At 44.7% G+C, this 24,868-nt stretch overlaps 1 protein-coding gene across 3 annotated transcripts in view; it reads left to right on the top strand.

Annotated features, from left to right (window-relative positions):
• The window catches only part of MED23 (mediator complex subunit 23), a 684,519-nt gene that overhangs the window by 602,172 nt on the left and 57,479 nt on the right, over nucleotides 1-24,868 (top strand). For all 3 annotated transcript variants that reach the window (XM_078649215.1, XM_078649213.1, XM_078649212.1), the window contains one exon: nucleotides 14,545-14,710. In XM_078649215.1, coding sequence (XP_078505341.1) covers nucleotides 14,545-14,710 — 166 coding nt within the window. The remainder of the gene's footprint in view (nucleotides 1-14,544; nucleotides 14,711-24,868) is intronic.

Genomic DNA, 24,868 nt, shown 5'->3' with positions numbered 1-24,868 from the left:
ATCATCTGGTAGCAGTGAGATTAAAGTTTTATAAATATCTCCTATTTTGATAGGAATCTTACCAATAATAGCTTCTATTATCGGAACTTTCTGAAACTCAGCCCTGCCTCCCCCTTTTTTTATTATGAAATCTCTGATTTGGAGGTATTTAAAAAAATCCCTATGTTCAAGCCCAAATTCCAACTTTAATTCCTCGAAAGATTTAATGGCCAATGGTGAAAAAAATACCCCCAAATGTGTAATCCCGGTATTGATCTATCTGATTATGCACGTATCCTGAAATATTCCTGGGAGATTATGATTTCGGATGAGACTGGTGTAATGAGAGTATCTACCGATTCCTAGTATTTTACGGATGTTAGACCAAGCGTTGTAAATACCTAACAGTGTTTTAAATCGCACTTTTTTGAAGTGGTTGTCATATGTTAGTCGCCACAAATGACCACCAGTTTCTGCTCCCAGAATAAGTCTACACGGAGTAGGGACGTCCCCTTCAACAATTGGAGAACCATCCGACATGAGTAAGCCTTTACTGTAACTCATCAATGTAGCCCACCAATATGTTTTAAGATTTGGGGCTGCAAGACCCCCTCTCATTCTTGGAAGTGAGATATGCTTATATGCTCGGCGTGTTTTTTGATATCCCCATATAAATCGGGAAAAAAGCGTATCTATTTGTTTGAATATTAGTAGATCAAAATTTAAGCATATGGTGCGAAAAAAATATACAAATTTCGGTAAATAAATCATTTTGATAACATTGCATCTCCCTATAAGAGTTAGATGTAAATTGTTTAGTTTACTGAGGCTGTCCGATGATTGTTTTAGAAGCGGATCTATGTTGATTTTAACAAGTTCATCCAAATTAGAGGTAATATTAACGCCGAGATATGTAGCATTTCCCACTATTCTTTCATCGCTTAAGTTGATATTTTTGTTGATTATTATCTGAGTTTTAGTTTCATTTAATTTATATCCAGAGATTTCTCCAAAGCGTGAGGCCTCTTCTTCTAACAGCTTTATTGTTATACAGGGATTGCTTGTGGTGATCGCGATGTCGTCAGCGTAAGCTAGTGTTTTAGTATTTCCGTTCAGTGTTATTATTGGTAAGATATTTTGATTACATTCTAATTTACTGATAAAGGGATCGATGAATATTGCAACTAGTAGGGGGGAGCATGGACAACCTTGTCTGGTTCCCCTAGTTACTTTGATCTTGCCCGTCATTCCGCCATTTATCATCACAACGGCTTCAGGTTTATAATATAAGCTCCGAATAGCGTTAATAAATTGATCTCCGATTCCACTCTTTGTCATGGCTGTCCAAAGATATTCCCAGGAGACCCTATCGAATGCTTTTTCTGCATCCAATAATATAAGTGCCATAGGATCTCCTGTGACCTCTGTTATATCGAAGAGTGTAATCACCCTTTGTATGTGGTCTGTAGTTGAGCGACCGGGGACAAATCCATGTTGTCGTACCGATACGATTTTATGGATGATCGGGGCTAATCGGGTGGCTAACATCTTAGAGTAGATTTTTGAATCGGAGTTAATCAGAGTTATGGGGCGGTATGATCCGAGTTCAGTTGGATCCTTGTTTTTGTGGGGGAAAATTACTATTTTTGCCATTGACCAAGATTTTGGTGGTTTCCCGTTATGAATACTTGAATCATGAGAGCCGTGAGTATTGCTTTAAGTGGTTTGTAAAATTTAACATAAAATTCGACCGGTATACCGTCCAATCCTGCGGCTTTCCCCGAAGGCAACCTGTTAATAGAGAGTAGAATCTCGATCCATTGGGGTACAGCTTCAAGGCTGTCATAATCATTTTGTGAAAATTTAGGTCTCGATTCTTGGTCTAGATATGTATTGATTAGATGTTGATTTTTGTCTGTCTCTGTATATAAATTTTGATAATAGGCCTGAAATTCTGCTTTAATTACTTCTGGGTCTTGCGTTAATAGATTATTTGTATCTTTGATTTCTTTTATAGTATTTATAATATTCTGATTTCTTGTGCGGATAGCTAAATGATGCCCTACTTGCTCACTTAATTCGTAAGCCTTTTCTTTATTTGAGGTAGCCTTGTCAATAGCTCTTGTAGCAAGGATTTCAATTATTCTGTTTTTGGCTATTGATACCTTTTGTAGTACACTTTCAATATTTTGACCCGCTGCAACAGTTTTTACAAGTTCCTCCTCAGCTTCGGCTAGTTTCCCATTTAATTCAGTTATTGTTTGTTTTTTTCCTTATTATATCTTATGGAGAATCGGATTGTTTCACCCCTGATAGCAGTTTTGAGTGTGTCCCAGACCACATCTAGGGATGTACTGCCTATATTATCTTCAAGAAATTCTGGTATCCATTTTTCCATCATTTGACAGTATTTTTCGTTCAATAATAGTATCCTTTCAAATGTCCAACTAACCTGATCTTGCTGCATTTTATCAATATCTATTTTTAAAAGCAAGGGATTATGATCCGAAAACACCATAGGTAGTCTTTCCAGATGACACCTTGTTATGATATTATTTGAGACTAGCATATAATCCAGTCTTGAGAATGTATGATGGGGATGTGAAAAATAGGTGTATCCAGCATTTTGGGGGAACTTATATTGCCATAAATCTGTTAATCCCTGTGTTTTACATAATGTTACGAATTCCCTAAATAACCTAGGTTTCCTACCGTTATATTTGAAGTTTTGATCAGGAGTCCAATCTGACGGTAGGTTTAGATTAAAGTCCCCACACATAACAATCGGTAATGGCCAGTTGGATAATTTGCTGGTGATAAATTCCAGAAGATCTGGACCGTCAGTAACGCATCCATAAATGGAGCAGATAGTTATACGCTTCCCAGCCCCATAGATACATTCGGCGATCACCCATCTCCCGAATTTATCTGCTGCAGTGCGGGGAAATTTGATTTCTTTATCTGTTGCCAGGATAGCAACCCACAAAACCTTTCCAAGGGGCGACTGTTCCAAGAGCCGGTTCCACAACTAGTACTAACAGTGGACGCATCACTGACAGGCTGGGGAGCTCAGCTCCTTCAATACACAGTACAAGGGCTCTGGACAAACAAACAGAAAAAGCTGCATATCAACCAATTAGAGTTGTTAGCGATATTCCTAGCCCTGAAACATTTCAGAAATACTTGTACAGCAAGACGGTGTTGATCCGGACGGACAACATGACCGCAATGTACTATATCCAGAAACAGGGAGGAACACACACTCCACAGCTGTCCCATCTGGCACAAAGCATATGGAAGTGGGCGAATCCAAAAAACATTTTACTCCTAGCAGAACACCTTCCAGGGAAGAACAATCAGATTGCCGACCTGCTCAGCAGGCACAGCCAACAACTACACGAATGGGAGATTCACCCCCAAGTTCTCCAGCCATTCTTCGAAGAGTGGGGTCACCCAGAGGTAGATCTGTTTGCCACAAAAGAAAACTCCAAATGCCAGTACTTTGCCGCCAGGTTCCCACATCCGTTGTCACAGGGCAATGCGATATGGATGAACTGGTCAGGCAGATTTGTGTACGCTTTTCCCCCAGCACCGCTGATCCCGCTGGTGGCACGCTAATCCTAGTTGCTCCCACATGGGCGAGACAACCATGGTACACGACGTTCCTAGAACTTTCAGTAGTTCCTCATCAAAGACTGTGCCTTGCACCCCATCTTCTAACTCAGAACCATGGAGAAATCAGACACACAGATCCCAATCAGATGAACCTAGCGATCTGGCTCCTGAGGTCTTAGAGTTTGGATACCTTAACTTGCCCCCAGACTGCATGAACATCATTAGGGAGGCAAGACGACCAAGCACACGAGCGTGCTATGCAGCTAAATGGAAGATATTTGTTATTTACTGCAACAATAACCAAATCAACCCATTAGACGCTTCCATACAAAACATTATATGTTACCTGCTGCATCTACAAAGATGTAACTTAGCATACTCTTCTATACGACTGCACCTCGCTGCTATAGCAGCATATCTTCAAAACAGGCAACACCTTTCACTGTTTAGAGTACCAGCAATCAAAGCCTTCATGGAGGGTCTGAAAAGGGTGATCCCTCCAAGACACCCCCCTTCCCCAGTCTGGAATCTAAATATAGTGCTTACCAGACTTATGGGACCTCCTTTCAAACCTCTACACTCATGCGAACTACATTTCTTAACGTGGAAGGTTGCATTCTTAGTTGCCATTACCTCACTCAGAAGAGTGAGCGAATTACAAGCACTAACAATTCAAGAACCTTTCATGCAGGTACAGGCCAACAGGGTTGTTCTTAGAACCAACCCTAAGTTCATGCCTAAAGTTGTATCCAATTTCCAGATCAACCAATCAATAGAACTGCCAGTATTTTTTCAAAATCCACAGTCAGTAGCTGAGAGAGCCCTACACACATTAGATGTAAAAAGAGCTCTACTTTATTATGTGGACAGAAGTAAATCATTTAGAAAAACAAAACAACTATTTGTTGCTTTTACACCACAACACAAGTCAGGAATAGCCGGATGGATAGTTAAATGCATTCAAATATGTTATCAAAAGGCAAAACGCACTTTAACCGTCCCCCCAAGAGCACACTCTACAAGGAAAATGGGGGCATCCATGGCTTTCCTAGGAAATATTCCTCTTGAAGACATCTGTAAGGCAGCCACATTGACCACCATACACACTTTCACAAAACACTACTGTGTAGACGTGCAAGCAAAACAGAAAGCTGCTGTAGGCCAGACAAAAGTGTAGTGCAAACAGTCACGGGCAATTCCCTCCATTATGCCTCCAGTGTACGATCGACTGACAGAGGATCGCCTTGTCTTACTCTACTAGGAAGTCAAGACTCTCTTGGCCAAGGGAGCTATAGAGGGGGTTCCTGGGCCAGAAGTAGGCAGTGGTTTTATTCCCGCAACTTTCTGGTCCAAAAGAAGGACAGAGGCCTTCGTCCTATCCTAGACCTTAGAGCCCTCAATTACTTCCTCAGAAGGGAGAAGTTCAAGATGCTTACCCTAGCTCAGGTCTTGTCTGCCCTGAACCCGGGAGACTGGATGGTAGTGCTGGACTTGCAGGATGCTTATTTTCATATCCCCATCCTGCCTCCCCATGGTCGCTACTTGCTGCTTATGGTGGGCCACAAGCACTTCAGTTTACAGTGCTTCACATCGGCCTCACCCGTGCCACTCGGGTGTTCACAATGATGATGTTGGTGTTCGCAGCCCATTTGCGGAGTTCAGGGGTTCCAGTCTTCCTCTATCTCGATGACTGGTTGTTGAAGGCGGGCTCGCCCCAAACAGTTGTCTCCCACCTCCAGACTGCGGTGAACCTCCTGCATTCTCTGATGTTCATTATCAACGTGCCGAAGTCACACCTGACCCCCTCTCAGACGCTCCCTTTCATTGGAGCGGTTCTGGACACGGTGCAATTTCAGGCATATACTCTCGAAAGACAAGTCCAGGATATTCAGGCTATGATACCGATGTTTCAGCCTCTATTCTTGATTTCGGTGAGAATGACTCTGAGGCTGTTGGGCCTCATGGCCTCCTGCATCCTGCTAGTGACCCATGCACAGTGGCACAAGCAGGCTCTGCAGTGGGACCTGAAGTTACAATGGGCACAGCATCGAAGAAATCTCACCAACCTGGTTCAGATTTCAGAGGGCACTGCGAGAGACCTGCAGAGGAGGCTAACAGACCGCGGTTAGTCCAAGGGCAGACCCCTCTCCCTTCCCTACCTAGATCTCACAGTAATGATGGGATGCATCTCTTCTGGGATGGGGTGGCCATCTGGGGAGGTGGAGATCAGAGCACTAACGTCTCCTGCGGAATCCAAGCTCCATATCAATCTGTTGGAGTTTGGGCGATCCGACTGGTACTGAAAGCCTTTTTGCTGTCAATAAAGGGAAGGCACGTGCAGGTGTTGAAGGACAACACTACCGCCATGTGGTACTGCAACAAACAGGGCGGAGAGGAGTTGTGTACTCTGTCAAGAGGCCCTTCATCTCTGAACTTGGCTGGAACAACAGGGCATTTTCCTGGTGGTTCAACACTAAGCCAGTTCTTCGAATATCAGGGCATACGAGCTCAGCCGCAGATGCCTTGCGGATCACAAGTGGTGTCTCCATCCGGAGGTGGGACAAGGTCTCTTTCAGCGGAGGGGAGATCCTTGGTTAGATCTGTTTGCCTCCGAAGAGAATGTGCAATGTCATCAGTTCTACGCGTTGGAGTTTACAAGGCGGCTCCTGCTCCATGATTCTTTGTGTTGTAAGTGGAGCTCAGGCCTCCTATAAGCCTTTCCGCCCATACGACTCCTGCCCAGAGTGCTCAAGAAGATCAAGAATGAACGAGCACCAGTCATTTTCGTGGCTCCGTACTGGGCACAGAGAGTTTGGTATTCTGAGCTTCTGGACATGAGCATTGATCCTCCGGTCAGGTTGCGCCTACGGGGGGATCTTCTGTTGCAGCAGCAGGGGAGGGACCTCCACCCAAACCTGCCCACTCCGCGCCTCCTTGCGAGATTTAGCGACGACAGTTGACAGCTTTCGACCTCCCTCCCGAAGTCTGTGCGGTTATTTTGGCAGCCAGGTGTCCCTCCACAAAATTGGTATACGCCTGCAAATGGAACACATTTTGTAAATATTGTACAGACCGGTCTAGTGACCGTCTAGCTGCATCTTTATCTAATGTCCTCCTGTTCAGAGTCCTTGGCCCATCTGGACTCTCTCTGGCCACCTTGAGGGGCTATCTTTCTGTCCTTTTCTCTTTTCTTCGGCTGCCTGATCAGCCTTCTCTTTTCAAAGCCCTTCTGGTGCAGAGATTCTTGAAGAGTTTAATGCACTTGTTCCCCCTTCACCCTTTATTATGCCACAGTGTAACCTTCATTTGGTTCTCACATTTTTAAATTGCCCACCATTTGAGCCGCTGCACAACCTCCCTCTTCGGCTACTCACCATCAAAACAGCCTTCTTAGTATCAATTACATCTGCCAGGCACTGTCATCACAGCCTCCTTACCTGACAGTCTTCCCAGACAAAGTGTTGCTCCGTACAAGTGCATCTTTTCTCCCTAATTCGGTGACACCCTTTCACATGGGACAGTGGTTACTCTTCCCACCTTCTATGCACCACCTCACCCTTCCAAGGAAGAGAAGCTGCGCCATCGTCTGGACCCAAAATGAGCGTTATCGTTCTATCTCGATCAAACTAAAGAGTTCCAGGTGGATCACTATCTCCTTATAGGGTACGTGGGTGCAAAGAAAGGGCGATCTGTCCAAAAGAGGACTTATCCTTTGTATAAAAATTTGCTTCGTCTTAGTGAAGAAACTTCCCCCTGAAGGGCTTAGGATCCATTCCACCAGGGCCAAAGCGGCCACCACAGCTCTCCACCATGGAGTTCATGTTTCTGTTATCTGCCAAGCAGCACGTGGGCATCGCTGCACACGTTCGCCAGACACTACTGCCTGGATTTCCAACCTGTTTGGTTGCTCCGATTTACAGGATTTTCTGATATAACCTTTCAGCAGTCCCTCGGGGGATGGTTTTGCTTGGGTATCTGTTCAAAGGTAAGGAATCTGCGGCTAGATGTTTCTATCAGATGGACAAGTTACTTACCTTCACTAACGTCTAACCTGGTAGAGACAAGATCTAGCCGCAGAGTCCTTACTGACCCGCCCATCCTCCCGGCTCTGCGGAATTGTTTTTCGTGTCAGGGATGTTCCCCTTCAGGGCACTAGCTGTTCATTTTTTAACACACCCTGGTCAGTTACTGCATGGCTTTGCGCTTCTCGGTGGAAAGTCATGAAAAGTACTGATGTCAGCGTGCCGGAGTGGTGGTTATATTGATAACGCGCACATCATGATGACGATGAACACGATGACGTCACATGGAGTCGACCGGCGTGCAGGAGTACTGCTAAGAAAAATCTTATCAATCCAGCCTGACACCTGGAAGTTCAAAGGTAAGGAATCTGCAGCTAGATCACATCTCTACCAGATAAGGCGTTGTAGAAGGTAAGTAACCTGTGCAACATGAATACAAAATAAATTCGAAATGTGGTACTAAAACGCTCTCTCATTCATAATCCCATTCATGATTCCATCCCACTCTACCGAAACTAGGCTTAGTACTAACCCCAAACCCTGTTCTCAGGCGAGATGTACCATATCCCAAATACTTCACTTTTGAGATGAGGTGGCTACAATTATAAGTATGTCCACAGTGGGAGAAATGTTGACAACAGCATCAAGACTTGCAGGAAATAAGAACTGTACAGCATATCAGCATTTTTAGAGAATATTTCCTTCTAGAATTTGATGCCCAAGATTTTATTTGAAAGGTCAAATTCAGAAATATTTACAGCAGCAGTTTTTTCCACAGAAAGATTACAAATGCCTGTTGTACAGACAGCAGCAGTATAGGTATAAAGAAATCATGTTGGCCTCAGGTAGATGAAGAAGCTCAAACTTTATGCTTCTCTTGGCAGGGGCGAACAGATGAGCAATTCAAACAGAGTTCCTCCGGAGGACCTGATTGAAGCGCATTACAAGTACTTTTCCCGCTACAGAAAATGTTCCATATGTTGTAATCTTAAGGGGCCTGATTGGGGTGCAATTAGTAAATGCACTGTATGTGTGTGTCAACTGGTGTTGACAAAGCTTTACTTTTGATGGAGTCTTTTCTATTGTTTATTGTAAAGGTCAGTCAAAAGTGGAATAGGACCGCTCCCTGGGTCCAGACCTCCTAGAGAAATGGAAGGAGATAATTCTTTACCGCTGCAAAGTAGACTAGAACTGTAACTTTAAACATTTCCAAGTCAGAGTTCAAAAGAAAAACTCTGTATGAAAGGATGGGTGTAGTCTTCTAAACAGCATACTTCTAAAGAAGACCCATAATTTGGTTTCTGTTTTAAAATTATCGGTCATAAATTAAAACAAAACTGTCCATCTGCGCAAGGTACTAATCTATGTGGTCCAGCCACTCTAAAGTTCTGTTGGTGTATTTTCCTTTTAGCTGTTACTAGTAAGAAGCAGCCGTATATGTTGGTGTCATCGTCCTTACTGCTGACCTTTGTTCATCCCCTGGGACATAAAGCTGTATTACAACCTGGTTCCTTGATTTAATGCTGCAAGATACGTTTTGCCCAGATCCACCTTAGCAACATAATGTGTGTTCCAAATAACTGCCTGGTTGTTAATATTGTACTTATTTACTACCAGGCTTACTTTATGCCAAATCTTGCATTGGTACTAATTTGTTTAATAATGTTATATTCCATTCAGTTTTACTTTCATTCAGTTATCTGTTTCCCAGCTTCCTTCCCTTTCAGTTAACAAAAGATAGCAACCTGTCACAATACACTATAATGTTGCAAGCCCAAATCATGTCCCCAAGTATTTTTCTATCTTAGGTTATTTGTCACCTCCAAAGGTAAATACCCTCCACTATCTATACCTTAGACCATTGTTTCCAAATCATTATTGTATAGTTCTACAGGTGCTATACTCTAATGCTTCTTAATGTTCTGTTTAAGAACAGTGGCATTTCACATGAATTTGCCCAAAGATATCCATCACAAGAATCTACCCCACATCCTCCTGCAACTGCACATGGCCAAGGTCATCCAAGGTCTTCACTGTACGAGCGGCGAGGGGTAGGTTTTCCAGCCCACTCCAGCGACCACAAATCGACACCAGACTATAGGTGTCCCGGTACTGCATCGGACACAGATTGGAGTGTGTTATAGTACTGAGTTAGGTCACCCGACATTCGTGGAGAGACTGTTTTCCATAGTAATCGATGTGGTAGGTAGCACCTGCACCCACCATTTTGTGTAAATAGTTTCTTTACACTAGGTCCTGAAGGTATTGCTGAGGATCACTAGGACCACGAGGCATGAAACATGTTGAGCGTAGTTGAACTGAACCCTTACATCAGCAAGCTGCCGCTCTTATTTTGTTTTTAATCAGGGGGATAGCCAGCCTGAATAAAAGTCATATTTTGGACTATCCAACCTGATTTAAACCACCTTTATTTACCTACTTCTACACTACAAGGCCTCTCACACGCACTGCACCATACGGCCAGGAACAGAAGAGCACCGCTAAAGAGCCCCTTTATGGGTGCCCATCAGGTATTGCATCGCTGACCCGGCGAGGAGCAGGTCCATATGATGAAGCATGACACCTAGCTTGCTGGGTGTGTGAGGACCCTAGTTCCGATAAGAGGAATTCCCTTCCTCTCTCTTTGTGAGCCTGATTAATCTTTTGATTAACCAGCTCTGTTTTGTTTCCTCTGTTCTCTCTTTCCTACCCGAGGAACTACATACCCTCTTCTCCCACAAGGGCATCCATCATCATCACTTTGGTATGTATGTCAGCATCGATATTTAGCGGAACCGTGACTGATGACTGTTGTGGCTTGCGTCTGCTCTCCCCATGTCACCAGCCGGAAGATTCACCATCATGTATCGATTTCCGCCTTAATGTTGACAAACCTCTTCCTCTCGTATCAGTGAACACTGTTTTTGCCAGGCATAACTAGGCCATCAGTATTTGTATCACAGTGTTCTGTAACACCGTGACGGGCCTTTTTTTGTTCACACGTTGAGTGATACAATGACAGCCGTATACCTGGAACATTTGGCTTTAATCTCTGGCTATAAATATTTCATTATCACACTAATATATGCATGTTTCTGATGGATACTGCTACCTGCAGATTGCTCACCTATTGAGTATCTGGATCTAGAAACTTCAAAGATACTACACCGCCGGTAGGGAGTGCTGGATTCGGATGATGCCGTAAGTGACATCAGGTGACGTCACAATGCCATATAGCACTTGCCCTTGCGCAACAACGTCATTTTGCCTTTTTTCCACACCTTATAGACCGATCCGGAGCTTGCGCTCTCTGTGGAGATTTTCCTCTCACAAATTTCTAATAAAATGCAATACAGTGTCTCCCTCCAAAAATCAAAAAGAACAGAAGTTGATCACGGCCCCCCCCTTGTCGTTTTCCTCTAGTGGCTGATGTTGGACCATGGCTCCCGGGCCTCCTCTTCATGCTAAAATATGCTTCCCAAGGCTATGAAGGAGTGCGTGGCTAAGCTCTTTATGGCTTGAGTTAAGGAGGACAAATGAAGTAGAAAATGTTCCAGACATCGTTCCATGTCACCATCTTCTTCATCTGAAGACAAACGGAAGATGATGAGGAAGTGCTCCATGGGTAAGTCACCCTATCTTTCTTTCCCACTCCCACAGGTCATTCATCCTCTGAGCTGGAGTTAGTCAGCCTGCTCTTGTGGCTCCCCTCGGAGTGTCCGTACTCTGGTGGCCTCACTGGACCCTGCCTCGGATTGGACTCCAACTCCACTGGATTTTGTGGCACCAAGACCACTTCCTAGCCTAAATTCTGACACCAACCTTCCCAGCGTTCCCAATGCCAGGATCGGACCCAATGGTGTAATTGAATGCCATGTATTCTGTTTTCGCAAGGGCGTCTATCCCATCTGGTGGACCTGCGCAACCACCTGCTCGAATCAGGCAACCATTGTTCCTCTCTATTCCCACGATGTCAGTCTGTGGAGGTCCATCGACCTCATTGCTGACTCGGCTTTGCTTTGACCCAGTCATTTGATACACAACACCTTGGGCCGTGCCAATACCACTGACGCCGCCACCACAACTGCCTCCGGCACCAGTCAAGACTCACCGGCACCGTTATCCACTGCCACTCCAGAAAACAAAGCATGAAGAGATGCCCAATGGCTCACTGAGGGAGAAGGATACAGAAATAGGCTCCATGAACTGTTTGGCACGGACATGGACCCTCTCGACCTCGCCTGGGATGAGGTACCCCTATGATGAAGCATGACACCTCTGGTGTGTGAGGGGAACTGTTCTTAAAAGGGAATCCCCTGTTATGCACTAGAGCACATCGAGTCACTTGTGAGACCTCCCTAGAATTACGGATCCATCATTCAATCCAGGCCTTCTCTCCCAGTCAGGGGAATGGTTCTCCACCCCAATCTCTGAGACCTTCACCTACATGCTTGGAAATTTAGTGGGGGACACCTGCTCTCCTTTCATCTGCTTCCAGGGATATTTGACGTCATTTTATCAGTGCGTCGCCACTCCACCAAGTCTGCTTAATTGGGCAGATGGAGCAACTTTGTTGCATGATGTGCAATAACGTGGACCCCAAGTAATCCAAGCGGTCTCAGGTCCTGCAATACACACTTTACGTTGCTCAGAGGAGTAGTGCGGTAGTCAAGGCCACAGGAATTAAGGGACAGGGAAGGATCAAATTATATGGCAGGGTTAAGTAATTATGCGCAAGAAAAGGCAAATTATGCATCACAGTGTGGCACATTTTGCGATAGTATTGATTTTGTCAATTTTACATGTGGTAATGCCTGGGAAAAGATTTCACCCTATTGAAAACAATTTAACACACAAATACAGCAAGAACCAGTTAAAGGGTGACCGGTCAACACTTGCAAAGGGCTTTCCGCTATGCTGGGACTGGTGTTGCTACTCTTTCAGTAACTTTTGATCAGTTTGAGCTAGAAACAATTTGGTTTGTTAAAATCTGCCGATAATGTATTATTGTGTGAAAAATGCCACTGCCGCATACTCACATAATTCCAGTGGCCCTGGTGATAGACCATGTCAAGGGTTATTTCGCTGCCCGGTTTACATTCCTCTGGGTGGCATCCCTTTTCAAGTCCCACACTGCCAAGCGCTTTTTGAAAGGGTTGACAAATATGTATCCTCCTACCCCCTTCGTTGTGGCCCAGTGGGACTTAGGATTAGTCTTGACTTTTCTTATGGGAACTCCATTTGAGCTACTACATAGTTGTCCCTTAAGCATGTTGACATTCAAAACTGTGTTTTTGGTGGCCATCACAGCAACTATACGGGTCTGCGAGTTACTAGCTCTCATTTCCCATCCTCCTTTTACCTCTTTTTAGCCACAAAAATTGGTGTTGCGAGCATGGGCTGCTTTCCTGCCAAAAGTAGTGAATCCCTTCAATCAATCAATCAAGCATTTATAAAGCGCGCTACATACCCGTGAGGGTCTCAAGGCGCTGGGAGGGGGGCTGCTACTGATTGAAGAGCCAGGTCTTGAGTAGTCTTCTGAAGGCCAGCAGGTCCTGGCTCTGTCGTAGGCTGGCAGGGAGATCGTTCCAGGTCTTGGCGGCAAGGTAGGAGAAGGATCTGCCGCCGGCGGTGGTTTTCCGGATACGGGGAACTGTGGCGCGGGCGAGGGTGGCTTCCACCTAGTCCAGTCCATCACCTTCCCAACCTCTTATTCCCCTGCCCATCTTGCTAAGGAGGAGGACCGTTTGCACCGGCTGGATCCTAGGCAGGCGGTCAGCTACTAGCTCAACCGAACTAAGGACATACAACTAGATGACTAGCTCTTTAATACTGCAGAGCTAAGAAAGGGAATGTGATATAGAAGAGGACCCTTTCTAGGTGTATTATCTCTTCTATCACGACCTATAACCCTCTAGCCAAAAAGATCCTCCTGAAGGACCTCATTCCACCAGGGCAAGCTCTACAACTTTGGCCCTTGCCGGGGAAGTTCCCATCGCAGACATCTGCAAGACGGCGACGGGGATGTCCCTGAACACTTTTGTCGAGCCCTATTGTCTGGATTCTGAAGTGTATGGGGATGGGCTTTTTGCCACATCTTCTTTGCTGGACTTCCTTGTTTAACCATCCATTAACCCTGCTCCAAAAGCAGGGTATTGCTGTTTAATTTGTTATACAATTGTGGAAGCTTCAGGTAGAAGTATCCATGAGAAGAAAAATGTCCTTGCCTTTAGTAACAATCTTTCTGGTGGATGGTCATCTACCTGCAGATTCCTTACTGAACCACCCACCTCCCTGTTAAATGGATGTGTTATAGGGAAAGTAATAAGATCCCAATGTATTATTTTTGGTACCGCACTCGATCAATAGCATAACGTGTATTTGTAAAGGGCACTCTCACTTGTAGGCATCTAGGCGTTGAAAACAGATGTTTATTGCTACCCAACTCAATGGTACTCGTTTTATCGACCTCAAATGGATGAAAGGCTGAGTGGACCAGCTGAGATTTGAACCTGTGACATGAGGTCAAACACATGCTTTTGCAGTGGACGCATTAGCCCACTGTGCCACCAGACCTGGGAATCTGTCCACTTGCCTCGAAGGCTGTAAAAATGCATGGGAACTGTTGCACCGCTATATGGCTTCGGGGACGTCGTCTGACGTCCCGTCCGGTGTCATCTGAAGCCAGCACTCCTTATTGTTGAAGCGAGATCTTTGAAGTTTCCAGATCTAGCCTGACTCTTGGTGGTGTTTTACAGGTGAGGACATTGCAGATGGAGTCTCTTTCCCCCAGAAACATCGTTACCGCAGGTAAGTAACTTCTTGATCTTGAAGCTTTTCTACACCTGTTTTTGACGCTGTAATTTTATGTTTAAAAAGGTTTGAGTTATGCCACGAGAGAGATTGCTTTCCTTAATCACAGCATTACCAATGGCTGGCAAGTCACCGGGTCCATTTCCAAACTGTGACTGGAGATTCAACGAGTTTCCGAACCCAGCAGCGCATGCTCTCCACGTCACCTGTGTTGAACTCATGGCCTTGGCTGTTCCTGGAAAGGACGTTGGTAATGCCCTCCTGAATGTGGTGCTGAAGAGGTACTGTTCCATTGCTGTGTTTTAGAACTGTGTTTTGCACCACACTTAGTAAATAAAAAAACTAAAAAAAAACAGCACCAGCAATTTATGTTCCTGAAGTTGGCACAAGACAAAAGCAGAGCCAGGGGGGTGACGATGTTCATTCAGTGATGCTTATGAGCTAAACAAGTGCAAAATATGGAAAACCTACAAGAATATTGGCCTTCTGGGTACATGCCTAATATTATCTTAATATATGTATTTTTTTTATTGCCAAAAGAGGAAAATCATAAAGCATTAGGCATTATAATGTAACATTACAATAATGCAATTAGAATACAATGAAAAAACTTGTGAATCACGTAATTTAGTGATACTACCAACTTAACCGTAAATGCGTATTACAACAGAAAACGAAAAAGGGGAAAGAGAAAATATATATATGTATATATATATATATATATATATATATATATTACCTACTGGCGGTCGCCAGTAGGTATATATAGTTAGGATTTTTTCCCTATGGGATTTTTGAAAATTCTATGTCTAATAACTTTGGCGTTTGTGGACGGAATTGGCTGAAATTTTCAGGAAAATGGCACATTTTGTTTCTGAGCAGCCCCTGAAAATTTTGGGGGGGTTCGTCAAGGGGGGGCCGAGAAAAAAGGGGGGTCCCAAAACGCGTTTTTCCCATGTTAATTTCCATAGGGCGGTTGGCCTCACTTTTAGCCCGAACGGCTGAATGGATTTGCACGAAACTTGGCAAAATTGTAGGGACTGGTAGCCCAATGTGCCTTTTGTAGGTCTCAATATATGTGCTCCAGTGGATTTTGAGAAATTAACGTTTAAAAAAAGATATATATCTGTAACAGCGGACTGGGCAGCGCCCCAGGACGCGTACTTTTCGCGCAACGGAGCTTTGTGAAGCGAAGCTGATTGGTTCTCCGGCGTCTGTCAACATTCCAAACAGTCCGTAGCGGCCGCCATCTTGTCTCTCGGTAGGATCGAGAGACAAGAGGAGGCCAAAGCGAAGGGGCAAATGACCATAAGGGGGCATAGTACATTGTCGCTCACCCCCTAGGTTTGATGTGGAGGTTTTAAAAGGGCCCCGCGGGGCAAAAAAAAATAAAAATAATAATAATCGAACAGCTGAATGGATTTGCACGAAACTTGGCAAAATTGTAGGGACTGGTAGCCCGATGTGCCTTTGCTAGATCTCAATATATGTGCTCCAGTGGATTTTGTGAAATTAACGTTCAAAAAAAGATATATATCTGTAACAGCGCACCGCTTCGCGTACTTTTCGCGTTACGGAGCTTTGCGAAGCGAAGCTGATTGGCTCTCCGGTGTCTGTAAACATTCCAAACAGTCCGTAGCGGCCGCCATCTTGTCTCTCGGTAGGATCGAACAGCTGAATGGATTTGCACGAAACTTGGCAAAATTGTAGGGACTGGTAGCCCGATGTGCCTTTGCTAGGTCTCAATATATGTGCTTCAGTGCATTTTGAGAAATTAACGTTCAGAAACAAGATATATATCTGTAACAGCGCTCCGCTTCGCGGAGATAAAATTATATGTGTATTACCTAGCTGTTGCTAACACCAGTTAGCGACGGCTAGTAGAAGATAGCGACCATCTTGGGCCCCACTTTGCATGTGAGTGATATTTATCACTAATGACATGCAAAGTGGGCATGCCAAGATGTTAGCGACTGGAAACAGTCGCTAACATCGCTATCTCCTATTATCAACTTTTGGAAATATTCGAGATAAGCGCGAATATCTCCAAAAGCTACCACCTGCCCTGAGCAGTTCATAGCCATGTTATCCAATGGGAGGTGGATAACATGGCTAAGAGCATTAGCTCGGTAATGCATGAATATCGCTGAGTTTTCAGCGATATTAATGCATTGCGGTCGTTTTTTATCGTATTTCCGATAAACCTTGATAATAGCAAGGTTTATCTGCGATAATTTCTGACGGTAAAAAAATCGTTGCTAAGCATCGTTAGGGATAAATATCGCTTAACTTTGGTAATATGCCCCAACGTCTGTTAACGTTCGATTCGAAGGAAATCAGGAAGTGTTGAAAAACATTGTCTGCGCCATCTTGTCTTTTTTCAAATGCCACACTTTTGTCGTGCACGGCAGCCATTTTAGATGCCTTGACCAGACCCACTCTGTGCACGCTGTCGATCCTTAGCATGGCTCCCCACCCTCGCAAGCATCTCCCCCAGGCAGTGGTCACCCCCGCTCTCTGTCTTATGCATGGGTAATAAACCTCCCCCCATCTGCGCTGCTCTTCCCTGAGAATCACACCCTGTGCCCGCCCGACACCTCCCTTTCGCCCTATTCACTACCGCACCCTCTGACACTCCTTTTCCTCTGTGTCCGATTGTCCAGGCTGGTCCTAGGGTATCAGCTAGCCCTGCAGATGTAGTTTATGGCCACAGCTGTAAAGAATCACCCCTCTTCAAAGGAGTTATAGTAGATCAAGGCCCACACTCGAAGAGATCCGTCACAGCAGAAGCGTTGCTATTATCTGAAAACCATCCTGTATTGTGATTGGGGAGGGGACCGAGCCTGAAGCGGAAGATTCCAGGGATGACTCTTTGTACATCAAAGTTTTTACAATTATGTGTCACATTAAAAATATATAGCACTCCGACAAAGTAGTAAGATTATAAAACTTTAATAATTTATAAATATATACAAGAAAACAAAAATAGTAATAACATATAAACATTTTTAGGGAAAAACAACGAAGTAGCGGTCGGCTGTGCGAATAGTCCCAACGCAGCACAACGTCCAGATTTCCGGCGTGGGGCGTCGCGGGGGGTGGGTCATCAGTAGCAAACTGTTGTGCGAATAGTTCCAAGGCAGCAGAACGCGCTGAAATCTAGATGACACGAAAGTGATGTCTAGTAAGTTGCCACCCAGCAAATAACGGCATGGGGCGTCGCGGGGGGTGGGTCATCAGTAGCAAACTGTTGCGCGAATAGTTCCAAGGCAGCAGAACGATGGCACCAAGGTGATGTCCAGTAAGTTGCCGCACTGGTTTTGGTATCCTACAATGCTGCTCCGAATAACGGCGTGGGGCGCCCCGGGGGAGGCGGCGTGAACGGGCCTCTCCAGGTGGAGTGTCATCTGTTGTAGTGGGGCGCCCCTTTACCGTTTCAGTTGCCATTCCGTCCGTTTTTGGTCCACTGTGTCAAATGCCGCAATTCAGCTGAGTTGCGCCCACTCTTGCGGTGCAGCGATAGGCGGCTGTCACAGGACTCTCAAAATGGCGGCAGGCTGTTTCCTTTTTGGGCCTGGTCCACTGAAATGGCCCTGGGACACCTTGGAAATCGGACGCTTGTCTGCTAGGTCTTGGACCCCATTCTCGAAAGCGTCCCCTCCGCCTTGAGAATTCATCAAAAGTTTTGGGGGCTCCGACTCCTGCAGGCTTCTGGTGGGGAGCGGCTGCCATGATTGCTCGCGGAATGACCACGACTGAGCTATGAGATGGTGGTGCTCTCATGCTGACGCCAGCTTCAGTCTGAAACATCCAGAAACAAGGTGGGGCTTTCATCGTTTGGGAAAAAAAAAAAGTTTTCATCCAATGAAAAGTTTTTAGGTCACATGATCAAGCCTTCCATCATTAGGAAACCAAAAGTAAAATGAACCAATGAAAAGTTTTATAAACAAGTCACATGACCTGTTATGCGGCATAGGGTGTAAAATGCGGAGAAAATACGTTGGCACGTGAGGCGGCGTCAGTAGCGGACCGATGTGCGAATAGGCCGAAGGCAACACAACGCGCCAAGATCCGGATGGCACCGAGGTGGTGTCCAGCAAGTTGCAGCACTGGTGTGGCCATCCTACAATGCTGAAAGTCGGCGTGGGGCGCCCCGTTGGCCTGTGAGTTTGCGTCAGTAGCGGACCGATGTGCGAATAGGCCGAAGGCAGCACAACGCGCCAAGATCCGGATGGCACCGAGGTGGTGTCTAGTAAGTTGCCGCACTGGCGTGGCCATCCAACAATGCTGAAAGTCGGCGTGGGGCGCCCCATTGGCCTGTGAGTTTGCGTCAGTAGCGGACCGATGTGCGAATAGGCCGAAGGCAGCACAACGCGCCAAGATCCGGATGGCACCGAGGTGGTGTCTAGTAAGTTGCCGCACTGGTGTGGCCATCCTACAATGCTGAAAGTCGGCGTGGGGCGCCCCGTTGGACTGTGAGATGGCGTCAGTAGCGGACCGATGTGTGAATGGGGCCGAAGGCAGCGCAACAATATTTTCGGAATAGAAGACACCACTAGGCGCTGAGATGCCAAGATCCGGATGGCACCGAGGTGGTGTGTAGCAAGTTGCCGCACTGGTGTGGCCATCCTACAATGCTGAAAGTCGGCGTGGGGCGCCCCGTTGGCCTGTGAGTTTGCGTCAGTAGCGGACCGATGTGCGAATAGGCCGAAGGCAGCACAACGCGCCAAGATCCGGATGGCACCGAGGTGGTGTCTAGTAAGTTGTCGCACTTCTGTGGCCATCCTACAATGTTGAAAGTCGGCGTGGGGCGCCCCGTTGGCCTGTGAGATGGCGTCAGTAGCGGACCGATGTGCGAATGGGGCCAAAGGCAGCGCAACAATATTTTCTGATTTGAAGACACCACAAGGCGCGGAGATGCCAAGATCCGGATGGCACCGAGGTGGTGTCTAGCAAGTTGTGGCACTGGTGTGGCCATCGTACAATGGTAAAAGTCGGCGTGGGGCGCCCCGTTGGCCTGTGAGATGGTGTCAGTAGCGGACTGATGTGTGAATGGGGCCAAAGGCAGCGCAACAATATTTTCTGCAATATTTTCGGAGTAGAAGACACCACAAGGCGCTGAGATGCCAAGATCCGGATGGCACCGAGGTGATGTCTAAGTTGCGGACCGATGTGCGAATGGGGCCAAAGGCAGCTCAACAATATTTTCTGAAGAGAATACACCACAAGGCGCTGAGATGCCAAGATCCGGATGGCACCGAGGTGATGTCTAAGTTGCGGACCGATGTGCGAATGGGGCCAAAGGTAGCGTAACAAGATTTTCTGTATGGAAGATACCACTAGGCGTTGAGATGCCAAGATTCGGATGGCACCGAGGTGATGTCTAGCAAGTTGGTGTGGTCATCCTACAATGCTGAAACTCGGCGTGGGTCGCCCCATTAGCCTGTGAGATGACGTCAGTAGCGGACCGATGTGCGAATAGGCCGAAGGCAGCACAACGCGCCAAGATCCGGATGTCACCGTGGTGGTTTCATAGTTGAGAGGCACTTCATCTGCAGTGGGGCGCCGAGATCCGGATGGCACCGAGGTGATGTCTAGCAAGTTGCTGTACTGGTGTGGTCATCCTACAATGCTGAAATGTAGTGGGGCGCCCATTTACCGTTTCAGTTGCCATTCAGCTGAGTTTCGGCTGCTCTTGATGCTACAGCGACAGGCGGCTGCAAGAGGACTCTCAAAATGGCGGCCTGTTCTTTGGATTTGGGCCTGGTCCACTAAAATGGCCCTGGGACACCTTAGAACTCGGACGCTCGATTTTTTTTTCCTTTCCTGTACATGCAAAAAAAGGTAAAGGCCCGGTACGTTACACGCTTCATCTGCCACGATGAACTCTCCAGAGGAACCGAAAAAAAATATAGTTGTGGTAACTATACCATGCATCGTCATATGGAGAGGTGGCACCAATTAATTATAGTGCTGCATAAAAGAGAGATTTGGAGGAGAACCCCTGACCTGCTAGTACATTCATCAAAGAAGTGGCACTGAGAGCTTCAGAGGCAAGGGAAACGGTCCCAAATATTTAGAAGAACTTTGGAAAGATTAAAATGACATGTTTAGATTGTGGTAAATTAATTTCATGTGGACAGATGAGTGTTACTCTAATAAATACAGCATATGAACATCATCATAGTCGATGGTTGGTAGAGACATTTTGACTATATCCTGGACCTGCCCGTCCTCGCCCAAAATGGCGCCGGAATAAATGGGACTCGTAACTCCTTGTTGTGTACTGGTTGCAGAACCTTGAAATCACGAGATACGTATGCAGTTTTGAAGCACATGGCGGGCGGGGACGAGAATTGATTGAATATTTCGACATCCCTATTGATATTAAGTTCTGATGTGTTATTGATTACTGTACTGTTGAAAATTCGAATTAACGTCACCCATGGTACTTGCCCGCAAATGTATATCTAGATAATTTTATTGTAACTGGCCCTGTCGTATTTTAATTATAAAATGTACGTCCACCGATTCCGTAACTGTTAGACACCTTAGTTCTTGCAACCTAATGGCCCGCCCGTTACGTTCCTCTACAGTGTAAATGTCTATTCATCATATACGATTACAGTTTGCTCCGTGGCAGGCCCACGTGGTTATAGGCTCGTATTTGTATAATGAAATTTTCACAATAAAGGTTTTTAAAAGAAAACATGGTAGTAGTATATACATTGGTAAAGTTTTTAATAATAGTCACTGTTTTAGAATCATTAAAAGGCAAGTGAAATAAAGCAGACCAATTACATGAAGGGTAAAAGGTATAATACGAAGGAACGCAGTAAAGATAAATGGTCAAGGGCTGTTGTGTTTTCTATTCCTGCAACATAAAGTGATCGATAAGAATCTCATATTCAGGCGTATCGGCGACTAAGACAGCAGGTCGACCCTCTTTTGCTCAACGGCTCCGTCATGGGACGAAGAAACACTCTTTTTCTCGAAAAAAGAATATATTTTACTTGCAGGACAGTTGTAAAATTTCCGGGAAAGTACATTAGCCTGGAACATTATAACATATATTTAAGAAAAAATAATGTTCGGAAGTAATTAAAAGCGTAATTTTTAGGTGATATGACCAAGGCTTTCATCATTAGAATAAGAAAAGTAAAATGAACCAATGAAAAGTTTTATTAACAAGTCACATGACTTGTTATGCTTACGTTACGCGCTGCGCGCCCCGGATGACTTCCGGATGCGCTAACGCGGCGCGTCATATGACGCATTACGCGACAACGCAGGTCCAGAATATAGTCAAAATGTCTCCACCAACCAGCGGTCGAAACACAACCCCTTTCAGCAGGCTAAATAGTTCTGTTAAATGACAACAGAAGGGACAGGCAACAAGAACCATCAGTCAAAGAGGGGAGGGCTAGTTCTTCTCTACCGGGTTACATTGGGGCGCTACCGGAACTGATCGAATTGGTAGTCTACAGTGTTTCTGGATGTTTCAGACTGAAGCTGGGGTTAGCATGAGAGCACCACCATTTCGTAGCTCCGTTGTGGCCATTCCGCAACCAATCATGGCAGCCGCTCTTTATCGTTATTTTGGGCGGGGTGGGTGGCGGAGCCGAGCTGTTTTGCAGCCATCATTGTGTGGAGTTCAGTTCATCTCACTAGTTTTGTATTTGTCATGAGGGGTTGTTCCTAATGTTTCTATTTTAGCGAGGTCAAAAAGAGATCCCATTAGTGGCCTACTGATTTTGCTCGATTCCTTTTCTTTTTTTTACACGATTTTTCGTTATCTGCAAAGACTAAACAGAGTATTGCGACTCTGTGTTTGTTTGTAAATAGAGAATGAACCAAAGAGAACTAATTCTAAAACAGTAAATACTTGGATAACAATCAATCAAATGGAGAGAGAAGCAGGCACGACGGATTACAACGGGGGCAAAGGCCTGCGTTAACTACCTTTCACTATCTGCAAAGAGAGAGTACTCCTAATAGAAATGAGGGGGGGGGGGCACCATTCAAAGCAGATCAGTGTGCATAAACACGAAAATGTTTTCACTTACCACGTACTTGACATTCGACAGCTTATGATATTTGCTATTAAAAAACCATTGAAATTCACTGAAAAAACCATAGGTTATAGACCATATATAGTTAGGAATTAGCATTTACAAAACCTTGAAAATTCACTGAAAAAACCATAGGTTATAGACCATATATAGTTAGGAATTAGCATTTAAAAAACCTTATTTTACTCACACAAAACCATTGAAATTCCATATATAGTTAGTTGCACTAACTATATATCGCGCACCCGCAATCCACTGCTGATCATGTCACATATTACATCATTCATGACATGGTCAGTGACATCACTGATGACATCACTGATGACATCTCAAATGACATCACTGATGAGATCACTGATGACATCTCATTTGACATCATTCTTGTGCTAATACGATAAACCTCTTCAGACTCTAATATAACCTTAGATACACTCAGTGTATACAGACACTCACACACTGCCACTCATCCATGGAGTTACTCACACACCCAGTCAGTCATGCAAAGAAACAATCTCACCTCCATTTCTTCAACTATACAGTTAAACACACCTTACTTATTGAAACATATACTAACACATATTTACTCTCTTATACAATCCCTGATACAAGTTCACAATGATCGATACAACCACTCACTCATTCAGTGGCTCTCATGCACAGTTATTTATATATGCCAACTCTCACATGTACTGTGTTTAACATATGTACTTACTATGACATGTAGCATTGAGATATCCATTCACTCATCAATACACTCATGCACACAGTCAACTGCCCATGTAGCTGTTTCCACATGCACTCTTGAACTCATACACCTAGTGAATAAACTGCTCACACATCTATGCATAGAGTCACACACCTTCCAGCCACCCCCACACAAACTCAATCTGCCATAGAAATACTTGGGCAACCAATTAATAACACATATAGCCTCTCGTATAGCTAATGATCAACACATGCAGCAGTTTACAGAACAACAGACATAATGATGCACAAATTAAGACAGTTTAGTCACTAACCCATGCACTCAGTGAGACACATTTAATCACTCACTCATACATTCAGTCATGCACCTACTAAATCCTTCGTCCAGACACTTATACATCTACTCATTCTTCAATATGTAAAACATATTTAAACTTTACAGAAACACACAGTCACTGGATGACGTCATCAGTGATCTCATCAGTGATGTCATTTGAGATGTCATCAGTGATGTCATCAGTGATGTCACTGACCATGTCATGAATGATGTAATATGTGACATGATCAGCAGTGGATTGCGGGTGCGCGATATATAGTTAGTGCAACTAACTATATATGGAATTTCAATGGTTTTGTGTGAGTAAAATAAGGTTTTTTAAATGCTAATTCCTAACTATATATGGTCTATAACCTATGGTTTTTTCAGTGAATTTTCAAGGTTTTGTAAATGCTAATTCCTAACTATATATGGTCTATAACCTATGGTTTTTTCAGTGAATATATATATATATATATATATATATATATATATATATATATATTTAGTACCTACTGGCGATAGCCAGTAGGTATATATAGTTAGGATTGTTTTCCATAGGGAAATCGCAACATTCTATTGGGAATAACTTTGGCGCCGGTTAAGGAATCTTCCTGAAATTTTCCTTAACTTTGCCTCGCGGCAAAGTTTGGGGGGGATTCGTCAAGCGGGGGCCGAGATAAAAGGGGGGTCCCAAAACATGTTTTCCCCATGTTAATTTCCATAGGGCGGTTGGACTCACATTTAGCCCGAACGGCTGAATGGTTTTCCACCAAACTTGGCAAAATTGTAGGGACTGGTAGCCCGATGTGCCTTTGCTATGTCTCAAGACATGTGCTCCAGTGGTTTTTACGAAAATTAACTTTGAAAAAATATATATTGGGCTACATTGGGCTATATACATGTTAGAGCCCAAATGTAGCCCAATGTAGCCCAAAGATGGCCACCAGAGACAAAAAAAACAAATGTAGCCCAAATATCAGCCAGATGTAGCCCAACTATAGCCCAATGACAGAATGTCCCAGAGTGTTCTAAAGAACAACTAGAGCGCTAACAGTCTTACTTATGACAAAAGTATGGCACACCTGAAGTCATCTTGATTGGAATAAAGTGTTAACACTTTAAACATTTAATTTGCAAAGGAACAAAATGAGGGGGTTCATTTTGCCATAGAAATTATGATTAGTGCTGAAGAAAGAAAAATTAGGGCACATTTTGAGTGACTTCTCAAATCCTCTTATATTTCATTAAAAAAATTCTGATATGCAGTCTCCCAAGATGGCCACCAGAGACAAAAGAGCCCAAATGTAGCCCAAATATCAGCCAGATGTAGCCCAACTATAGCA

The sequence above is a fragment of the Lissotriton helveticus genome, chromosome 6 (assembly GCF_964261635.1).
Source record: "Lissotriton helveticus chromosome 6, aLisHel1.1, whole genome shotgun sequence".
Classification (NCBI taxonomy): domain Eukaryota; kingdom Metazoa; phylum Chordata; class Amphibia; order Caudata; family Salamandridae; genus Lissotriton; species Lissotriton helveticus.
Note: the sequence above shows the minus strand (reverse complement) of the source record. Positions and strands in the feature narration are given on the sequence as shown.